Source organism: Betta splendens, chromosome 17, assembly GCF_900634795.4.
Source record: "Betta splendens chromosome 17, fBetSpl5.4, whole genome shotgun sequence".
Classification (NCBI taxonomy): domain Eukaryota; kingdom Metazoa; phylum Chordata; class Actinopteri; order Anabantiformes; family Osphronemidae; genus Betta; species Betta splendens.
This window is the reverse complement of record NC_040897.2, coordinates 8928211-8939198: the sequence shown is the minus strand read 5'-3', so window position 1 is coordinate 8939198 and position 10988 is coordinate 8928211. Positions and strand designations below refer to the sequence as shown.

The 10988-nt window shown below is 49.2% G+C and overlaps 1 protein-coding gene across 2 annotated transcripts in view; it reads right to left on the bottom strand.

Moving 5' to 3' along the window:
- Positions 1-10988, bottom strand: part of nyap2b (neuronal tyrosine-phosphorylated phosphoinositide-3-kinase adaptor 2b) — a 15453-nt gene extending 4465 nt beyond the window's left edge. Inside the window, exons 1-4 of one of the 2 annotated variants that reach the window (XM_029130949.3) lie at positions 10134-10988; positions 7964-8165; positions 4572-4888; positions 1328-2404 (exon numbers count right to left, since the gene is read on the bottom strand). In XM_029130949.3, the coding sequence (XP_028986782.1) occupies positions 1328-2404; positions 4572-4888; positions 7964-8142 (1573 nt within the window). In that variant the 5' untranslated portion in view covers positions 8143-8165; positions 10134-10988. The remainder of the gene's footprint in view (positions 1-1327; positions 2405-4571; positions 4889-7963; positions 8166-10133) is intronic. The other variant, XM_029130950.3, reaches the window with a different exon arrangement.

The window sequence follows — 10988 nt, the reverse complement described above, 5'->3', positions numbered from 1 at the left end:
ATGCTGGCTGCTGTCTCTGTTGCCTCAGAATGAGAGTGAGAAAAAATAACCTCCATTCATTGTGTCATGTTTGTGTAATCACATCACACTGTGTGTTCTTGGAGCCAGCCACAGGACAACACAACCCTTCAATGCTGTAGCCTCGTGTGGTGCTTGCACACAGGTGTTTGGGTTGAAAAAATGATTGACTCCATGACAGAGCTAAATATTTATAAAGAGCATATGCAGCCTGTTTGCAAACCATACGGGACTAGAAAACACCATATTTTCAGAGGGCTCATTGGTGACTCATCAGCTGGAAGCCTTGACAACTTGACAGTAATAGTCACTTAAAGGATTCTTGCAATTTAACAGGTGTGTGATCAAGGCAATGCTCCGCAACCAGAACAACAGAAGATGTGTTCCAACTAAAACATGTGTAGGGCAGCTACAGGCCGTCTAATCAAAAAAGCAGAAATGCAAGCGTCTCAGCTTCCAGTACTGTAGCCCAAGCTATGTGATTGGTTAATCACGAGATGAGTATGTCCTGATTGGACAGAAAAGAGAGTGGGACATCCTCCGATCAGGTGTGCGTTTGAGTTCACATCCACAGCTGTCCCAATCAGGAGCTCATTACACTGCTGTGGATCGACATGCCCTAAGCTGTGATTGGCTGCATTTGCTACGGGGAGGGAATCTGCAAATAGGAATCTGGGGTTTCTCCTCCCTCCACTGTTGCTATGTTGTAGTTGCTAAGAGCATTGACAGAAATGTGGGCTCTTTGTAGTTTTCTATTTTAGGATTCATGCACAAAATCTGTCCAAATAAATTAATTTTTGGTTAAATTGATCTACAATTGATCTAAAACAACTTTTACAGCTGCATCATCAGCAGACACTGTTTTCCTTCACGATTGCACAGACATGTTGGCAGTGTCTTGAATGTGGCGGGGGTATCTGTATTTAAACATGATGTTTACATATTTAAAAGTAATGCTGCCTGATGGACTAATGCCATGAGTAGTTCGAGGGACCTGCTGTTCGCTTTAGTCTCTTAATCCTCCCAGATTAAATCATACGATCTGAATCGGGCTTGGCTTGCTGGGTGTAGATTAAATACATGGAAGGTTGCAGAGAGCAACACAAACACGGTACTGTAAAACTTGGCTCACAGAGGTAAACAATGATGTCGCTGATTAAAGAAGTTGTCTGTGTCTGTTTCAGAGTTACTGCAGCTCTGCAGCCTACGATTTCTAGAAAGACATGCTCTTGTAATCTGTTTACACTCTTCAGGAATCCAAGACATGAATATATAGATGAGGACACACAAAAGGTGTGCAGTTACTCACTTTCTCCGGGCTCTTTAGACTTCCTGCCACTGGCATTCTTCTTTAGCATGTTCCTGCCTGTGGTGAACAGGTTGGTTAGTTCATCTAGTGGACTGGTGGGTGTTCGTGAACGCCCCGTGGACACATTCTGCATGGAGCCGTGCAGCCGGCCCACGCCGTCCTGAGGTGGCGAGCCTTTGCCGTGAGGGGTGGCAGAGGCGCTCCGCGGCAGACCCCCGGGGAACGGCATCGGAGCATCGAACGGAGGTGTGCGCATGAGGCTCAGCGGGGTGAGACAGCGGCCCATGCTGACCGGCGACGGGCAGGCCGAGTGGCTGCGCTGGTAGGAGGATGAGGAGGAGGATTTGTAGAGCGTGCAGGGCAGAGGGGGTGCAGAGGACCGGCCAGAGATGGTGAGGGTTGGGGTTGCAGTCAGCTCCCTGCGGATGTGCGCAGAGGAGGGCGGCTCCGAGGAAGATGTCGGTGATTTGCTGTAGGGCTGGTTCTCCAACATGGGCAATTTAGTCACATCTAGAGGGGTGAGGGGAGACTCATCGGAGTTGGGCGAGCACTGAGCGGGCGCTGGTGGGAAGACCAGCAACGGAGGCCGGTGGCTGAGTAAATTGGGAAAGGGCGCAGGAATGTCGCAAAGAGGAATGTTTCGAGGTGTGGAACAGCGACTGAGGGGTTCAGGGTCATAGGGGGCTGGCGTGGGGCATGCCGAGCGGCATCCCACAGGGTCCGAGCGGTACTCCATGTCGTCCAGAGCGGGGTACTTCATCTCCTCGTACACAGACTCCCCTTGCTCCTCATCCTCGCTCTTCAGCGCCTCCCGCCCGCCGACGTCGATTCCGCCCATCTCTATGTACACGGGCTCGTCCTCGCAGTCGTCCGTGGGGCTCTCGTCGCTGTGCGGCGGCGAGGGGTTGCGCTCGCAGGGGGAGCCAACGTGGTGGAGGGGCTTGGAAGGGCAAACCCCGCTGCCTCCGTGGCTCTTGATGTAGGACTCATCAAAGGAAACGCTCAGTTGCGTGTTGGGGTTTCTCTTGGGCTTGGGCGGTGGAATCCGCCTGCAGTCCTCGCTGCATCCTTGAGCTGCTAAAGGACAGTGAAAGAATGTTTAATGGCAAATCTTCTGGGTCTGGGGTAGATTTACATGTTACATTGATGTTCTTACTACTGTATATGAATCACAGGCATGAATACTGAAATTCTTTGGGTCAGATGTAGGTCAACATGCATCGCTGAGAGCAACACCTTGAGTCAGATACTATATGTGGGAACAGTTGAGGCATATGCATGTTTCTAGGTCACATATATGGCAGCGCAGTTGTATGTGAGCATAGTATCTGGGTCACACACAGTGTGGAGTTTCTTTTTGATGGTGGTGACGTAGCGTTGCAGTGCGATTCGCTCTGGATGTGGCGCAGCGAGGCTGTGTTACCGGTTCACGTTGACTAGATGCTGCTGTTCGGTCCTAATGCTAGTGTACTCTCAGCAGACAGCGCTCTATGCTACCGAGGAGCTCGCGGCATATTTCTAGGTCAGGAACGAAGATGTTTTGGAAGGAGCGTCCCTTCCTCCGAGAGGCGTGCAGAGATAAGTGTAGTTAAGAGCCGGACCGTGTCTAAAATCTTCAAACTGCAGATTTTGCACCTTTAATAATTTAGATGCCAGATGGCCCAGACACATGCAAACTTCCTATAACTGAATAACTCGCTGCCATCGGTAAATGCACACATACACACACACACACACACACACACACACACACACAAACTGCATATGCCTACACATTCAGACAGGGAAATTAGGACACGCACGTACACATTTCATACCATGCAGTCTCAAAAGCAGCTTCAGAGCTTCCAGAAAAGCGTAGTTTAACTGTTCAACTGTCGCTTCAGAGAAACAATCCAGCAGATAAAACTAAAGGTATGACTGACAATAAAATCTGAACACTTTTACAGATAATTAGCATGAAAGTCATCTATTTAGCTTTAAATTGAATTTAAATTGACAGATGAATGACCTTTTGGTCTGCAGTACATTGCCACTATATGGTAGATTGTTACTAAAGGTTTTATCTTAGATACTGTATGTTCCTGCCTTTGAATGATCTTTATTTGTAATTTGTCTGTGTATGTACAGTAGGTGCATACATTCATGTGCACAAACGTCAACATTATCAAGTTTGCACGATAGCCCTGAAATTCGTTTTCAGCACAGATGATGAATCTATTCCTCCAAACAGCTCTCATTCCCTGTATCCTCCTGCTCCTTTCCTCTCTCTGTTGCTCCCTGCTCCCCCCCCCCCATCCCTCTGTAGTGGATGTGTTTACCCGCAACCCCTCCCCCCTCCCTCACCTCCTAGGGAAAACAAATCTAGGTCACTCGCTCCTCCTGAATGAATTCTACTTTGACAAGCCCCTCCCCTTCCCGCTACAGCAGCAGCTACAGAGCACGCAACCCTGCAACCTCAGTCAGGGACACCCCCACACTCTTGCTGTGATTGGCTCCGAAGCCTCACAGTTCGGCATCTCTGGAGCCCTATTGGCTCACGCTGCTCGGTGATGCTGTGATTGGCTGGGCTGCAGGGGGTCTTGTTTCTGTGGGATGGTTGCTGTGGTGCCCAGGAAGATCTGTGCGCACACTGAGAGATCCCCACCAATCTGAGCCAGGCTGGGCGACTCCCTGCGCATCACATTGGTGGCGAGGCATCCAAACTGAAATAGAGTAAAAGCCTCCTGCAATCTCTGTCTCCTCAGCTCCCACAGCCACCTGCCACGTATATTTTTATTATCTTCAGCCACTGTCTACTGAAATATTTCCCCTTTAAATGAGAGTGTGCATGTGTAACAGCAGTGACTGTACCTGTAGCTTATTGAAGGAACGACATCCTCTCCAATAACGTCTCTATACAGTAATTTTGCACACTGATCCTGGCACTGATTACATTTCAGATGTTTTCAGCTCCACTGATAACTAAGAACAGTTTTTAAGTGGCAGTATGACAAAAAACAAACCCATAGCCATCAAAACACTGTCATTATTAGACTTTTTGAAACTTTAGTAATTAGGTTAAGTAAATCTGAGATTATATGGATGCTTTATGAATTTTGGGTCTAAAAACATGGACTATGCTGCCACTGGTCCCAGTTGTAGCTATGTGTCATGCCATGGGAGCAACAGGGTCAAAGAGGGCACTGCAGAGTTCAGCTATATATAGCGCAACTGTTTGGTATCAGGTATCACCACCACTCACCATCACATCTGTCCCCGCGGCAGGTGGATGTGGGACTGTGGTCCACCGCCTCGGACGACATGCTCAGCTTGGTGGCAGGGTCCCTCCTGGGCTTGGGTGGAGGCTGCTTCCTAGATGTTGGGCTACCCACTTCCTCGTCTCCTCCGCCCCCACTGTTCCCACCGCCAACGGAGTGAAGGGACTGGGAGCGTACGGAGAAGCCCTGCCCACAGGCCAGGGCATGGGGGTTGGGCATGGGCATGCGTTCCTGGGGGTCTGGCATGGTAATGGAGCCCATACGTAAGTGCTTGCCCTCAGTTGTTATGTCCTCGCCCGTCCTAAAACAGAAAGACAGAGTAAGGATAAACAGAAATGCATGTGAGCGACAAGGACGTTATGGCAAAAGCCTGAGAAAACCCATGAAAGCTTCCTCCAGGACACAAATTAACACATGTATCAGAACCATCTTGGCTTCCTCTATTTATGCAAGCGTATCTGTATATGCATATGCAAAGCCTTCTGTTTAAGCTAGCGCTCTCTTTGGTTGCTGTGTTTGTGGCGCTGAAACCAGGGTCTGTTCCAGGGCACCGTATTGATTAGAGTTTAACCCTGGATATGGCTGACACCGCTGACACAACCACATGCAAAATGGTGAGTCCCCGAGCCTGTCCACAATCAATCCCCATTAATGGATGATTAGTCTGATTGGAGTGTTAATGATGTCTGGGTGCATTGTGGTAATGGCACAGAAGTGGCCTGTGTGAGCTGACAGGAAATGCACAGTTGACCTCTGCAGTTATTACGAAAGACTTAAATAATATGTCTAATGTTTAAAAGCATAAATAGTGCATGAATAGCATGAATATACAGTATGTGGGTGTAGATGATTGCACGTGTTGACCCCCCCCCCCATGTGTGACTTTGCTGACTCCGACCTCCTCCAGCTGTTGAACAGAAGGTGCTTGGTGGGGTGGGTTCATTGGTCAGGGGCTTACCTTTGCCTAGCAACAGGATATCCATAGATACCAGACATAAAGCCAGCTGCCGTCGCTCAGCAGGGATAACGCGCACATGCATATCATAACCTCTGGGCTTGTGCACGACACAGACACATTAGGTTTAGCTTGGAGACAACACAGACGGCACAAGTCAAAGGTGCCTGCAGCCACCTGTCGAGCCTGTCTGCCAAAGTTTAAATATACAGTATGAAATGTAGACATGTCTGTAAAGGTTTAAAATCTTCATCTCTAACACTCAGTCACAGGACCTTGTCGTTTGTTTTGGTTGTGCGTCTGCTGTGACTGTGTATTTGAATGTGGGTGGGTGGTTGAGCCCGGAGTAGTGGTGACGGGGTTATTTATAGGATATTCGCCCAGTGATTGGCTGGGGGACAGACACAGGTGCACTCAGACCGGTTGGAGTTGACCGTGGGGCGGCTCGGGTTCAAGAAAAAACTCAAACCCCAGAAGCAAAACAAGACGAGGGGATCATGAGAAAATCACAGTCTGCGCAAAGGGCGACTGCCGGGCGGCGGCAGTCGTTTGGGATTTGCATGCACATGTAAATTTAAGGAAATCTTAGTGAGTGTGGAGGGTTTTCACGTGCGTGCGTGATCATGAACCTGCATTTAGGCAAATGTGTGGGCCTCATGACTGCACGAACTTCTACTGGTGAAATCCAATATCAGAACCCCAGAGAGAGAGATAGCAGCAGACAGGAAGGCCTGCCACACTCAGGCCCAGTGCTGATCTGATTGGACTGTGGCTTTTCCAGCTGTCACCAGGCAGAACACATCTCCTGTAACTGAGCTCACACTTAATCTCTCTCTAACATCCCCCCCCCCCCCCCCCCACACACACACACACACACTCTTAAACACATTTGCTCTAACAAGCTCCTTCCTGGACGCACACTTGCTGCTGTCCATTTTTTTTTAATGCGCACATACTCACGTGATCCGTTTTCCTGTTGCTCGCGTCCAAGCACACACACGCGTGTATGCGCGCGGACGTGCGCCTGATTCCTCATGCGCGCCGTGCTCAAATTACTCCTTACACTCGTTCACCCTTAGTCAGTTACTGTAGAAATGGGTCGTCTCATTGCCCTGCCCTACTTGTGGGCCTCATGAAAAATCCAGTTATTTTTTAGACTGTTCCTCCAGTGACTGTGTATAAATATTTTAGCTTTGGCAACAGCTGAGAGACAGTGGAAGCGTTGCAGGACAGTAGATGCTACTCTCCCCAGGCGTCGGAGTGTCCCATTCCGGTTACAGGAAGAATAACTGTTGAGCAGGGGAACGTTTGTAACAAGTGCTAAAAGGAAGCCTGAGTGTTTTTACATCAATAGCTGATACCAGTGATGTAAAGAATGTAAATTGATTAAATTAGGTAATAGAACCCACATCTGGCCTCGTATAATGTTCATCTCCAGTAACCCGATGCACAGCTAAGACCCCACCAGCTGCTAATACAACTGCTCGTGCATCTGACAGACTGACAACGCACCCAGTTTGCAGGACCTTCCCTGAAAACAATTGATAAAATCATTCATAAGTCTTAAGAGGTGTTTGATAATCTAAAAGCATTAGTAAATACATTTTTTATAATAATGGAATTTTGAAGAGCAATAAACTAATAAAAATGGATGAAAACAAAAAATCCTGAAGTTGTGCTTGGTTTGATTTCATGCACTGGCCTTCTACTTTTTTGGGCTTGCTTTTTTGGGATTATATTATTGCACCGATGCGAGCGAGTGCGAGTGCTCACTCACCCCACAACACAAGCACGCCGTAGCCACGTGCCGGTCACGTTTCGAGTGGATGCTTCTTATTCGCCCAAGTCCTGGGCGCCGCGCGGCGGCGTTCCTGTGCCGCTATAACTTCCTGCTCATAGCAAAAGCACAAACCGACGAGTAGCCGCCGACGTAGCCGGTGCACATGGAGAAAATGCACTCTTTTCATACAGCCTCTTTACAATGTAGCAAATATAGCTGGGTTTTTCATCTGAATGTACTTAAACAGGCCTTTACATTTGACCACTCAGCGGCAGCTAACCCACCCCCTAATTCTAAAAGCCCTCCATCTCAAAATGGAGCAGCGACTTACATCATCCAAGGACGGGTCCCAAGCAAGTCTAAAAGTGAAGCCTCTATTATCCTGTATAGATTGTGGGACATGTCAGTTCACACTGGCAAACACCAAAATATGGCAACCTGCCATCGCCACAGGGACACCCTGGCCACTTGTCCCAGTTCCTCTTCCTAAAATGAACCCATTGACATTCTTGCATCAATCAAGTAGACTCCCATTCAGATACTGTAGTAAGACTGAATCGTTCGCCTTCTACTGGCCTACCTGCCTGATAAAAGGCTAGGTCTATTCATGAAGCACCTTATTTCCACTGTTTTCCTCCTACCTCCTTATGGCTTCCTCCTGTTTTCTCTTCTTGTCATTCTTCTCTTGCAGGTATGTTCTGTTTTTCTCGTTCCTGGCGTGGTCCAAGTTCTGCGCTACCAGGCCATTGTAGGCTCTCAGGCCGTTCTCCTCAACATACTGGAAAAATCGGAATGTTTCCTCCTCTTTGGAGCTCATCATTCTTCAAGTGTTCCCGCAGCATTCTGATGAGAAAAGGCAGGACAAATTGGTCATGATAAAAACTGCTAATGTCTGAGACTGGCGCTGTTTGAGTATGTCCTGACTGACAAAGCAAGACGAGAATTCCAAAAAAAGAAAGGTGCCACAATAATGTCACGTAGCTGACTATTCCTGTGGTTCTGTGTCTCAGCCTTACTGGCTGCCGATCAGAAGGCGCTGCTCATTTTCTCAGTTGTGTTTGCACATTTCCTGGCTGAAATTACAGGCTGAAAACCAAATGAGTATGTGAATAAAACGGGAGGGAAAAGGGCTTTCATCTTCTGCAGTTGTAGCCTAATGCATGATGGGCTCAGATGTGAAAATCTAGTACTCCTGGGACAAACCGCACAGATGAAATGAACTAATTTTACTACTACACTGTGACGCGTGCTTCTGGAAAGACAAAATATCATCCTGCTACTTTTTGATTCTCCAAAAATACCCCCTGCGTAAGAAAGATGCAGCTGTGAGGACGGGTCTGCTCAGTAAAACATCTGCAGCGGTGTCATCATTCTGTGATTTGCAGCCGCTAAATGGGCAGGTTTGCAGCCGGTGACGATCCGAACGCGGCGTGGATCCGTTCATGCATAATGCATTCGCACGCGTTGCACGCGCACATGCATTAGAATTACAGTATGCCGGTGCAACTGCATGCAACGCAGTATATAGCGTGTGCAACAGCCCGGTGTCACGTGCGATGATGAGAGACCAGCGGTGGAGGGGAAGAAAACAGTAGCTGCTTTTATGTAGGTCAGTGTTTTCTGATCAGCCTAAGACCCATGCTTGTTTATGTGTGAGAGAAGCGCCGAGTGTCAGTGCGTAGGGAGGGGGGAGGGGGCTCGTGACAACTGTATGCGTGTTTGTGAGTGCGTGCAGGGAGGCAAGGGCAGTGCAGGGGAGGGGATTGGAGGCCGGCCAGATGGAGGCTGCAAGGCCGACCCGAGGCCAGCCATTGTCTGACCATTCTCACCCTCCCTCCACCTCGCGTCTGTCTATCAATAAGTCAAGCGCGGGGCCGAGGCCAATGGGTTTATCTGCCGGTCGCGCTCTCCATGACAGACGACACACACTCCTCAGCACGCACGGGTTTAACGCCGACACGAGGAGAGGGCCGATAAGCGCCAACCAGACGGAATCACCATCCCGGAGCGGGGTTCAGACCAGGGCACAGGATCCTGGTGTCAAGTGGCGTCGAGATTTTATTCCCCTACGCAGGCCGAGATCTGAGGCTGTGCAATGAAAATAAACCTTGGGTGTTGATGAGAAATGAGGTGAAGCAGTTGCACTTGTTAAGGTTGCGGCAGTGGGAAGGCACAGTTCAAACAGTGTTAGAGCTGAATTAAGCTCGCCTACCTAATCCCTGTAAGCCTGCAGCATCAGCCTGCACTGGAATCAGCCTGTTTATCACACTCTTTTTACCAACCAAGCCTTTATGCATTGGTTTATGCTTAACTCACTGACGTGATTTGCTATTATTATCATTTGTTAATTTCTAATAAATAATAAATATAAAAAATGTCGGGCAAAGCATTTTCTTTAGCTCCCTTCATGCTTCTCCTCTCTGTTTTCCTCTCCTCTCCCTCTCACCACCGCTGACGTCGGCTACAACAGCTGGAGCGCAGGGGTGTACTTCACTTTAAAACTAAGTGAAAGTGGCACACTGTTTCTGTTGCCAGGCAACCATGTCACAAAGAAAGGGCAGCTTGGATATTGTAGAGACACAATGTCAAAAAGATTGCAAGGCTAATGGTCTAGTGACAACCTCGCACACACACACACACACACACACACACACACACACACACACACACACACACACACACACACACACACACACACACACACCTGCCGACATACTGACACACATAGACACACCAACGCAAACACACTGCTGCCATTCTGGTTTTCTAGAGTTATGATACTTTTGTGTGTAAGTTTTGATGCATACTCACAATAGGGCTGCGTGCCGGTTGGCTTGTGCACCACCGTGTCGTCTCTTTTCCCCTGATGAGTCCAGTGCAAGCTTGCAATCTGTGACCTATGCTGGAACACCAGTGCGCTATTCCTCTTAACTCCACGTAGACTTACATCCATGGTACGGTCCCGCCGATTCGCATGCTAGAAGGAGTCCGTGTGACCCAGGATGAAGCCGGTGCTAGAGGGGAACTGGGCCATGGGGTGCCCAGCCCAGTGCTCCCTCCCCTGGGCAGAAAAGGGAGATCCAACCCCTCCAGTCCAGATGTTGCTAAACTCCAAGCCAGGTGCCAGCTTCACTGCTCCGCACATCTGCACATGCTAGAAACGGGAGGAAGGGGCAGCGTAGCGACAGACCGCACCCGCGGCTGCGAGCGTGCCTCACATATACACAGTTAGAAGTGCTTCTCTCCGAATATACGTCGTCTTCTGCTTCGGTGTGTCTGAGTGTGCACAAGACGCGCACAGTTACAAGGAATCCTCATCCGCGGCGCCGGGAGCCAGAACCGGAGCAGAGTGACGCGTGTTTCCAGGTATCGCCTTCGCTGCCGGTGTCCTGCTGAGCCGCACAGGTCTGCACAGTCAGTTCATGCTGGAGCGAATGACAGCCGGCTCCCCAAGTGTGGATCACAACAAGGAGAACACGCCCACCGCCTACTGTAGTCACCTTCCACTACAGCGTCATCGTCCCGCCCTCGTTTCCTACGCTGCTGTATGCTTGCTGTGTGTTTTCATCATCTTCACAAACACTTTCCTCACTGGGTTTGTCACTTTCGTCTCCTCTGCCTCCGCTCCACGACTGCACTGTGACCGGCGCCTGAGTGTGTTTTTCT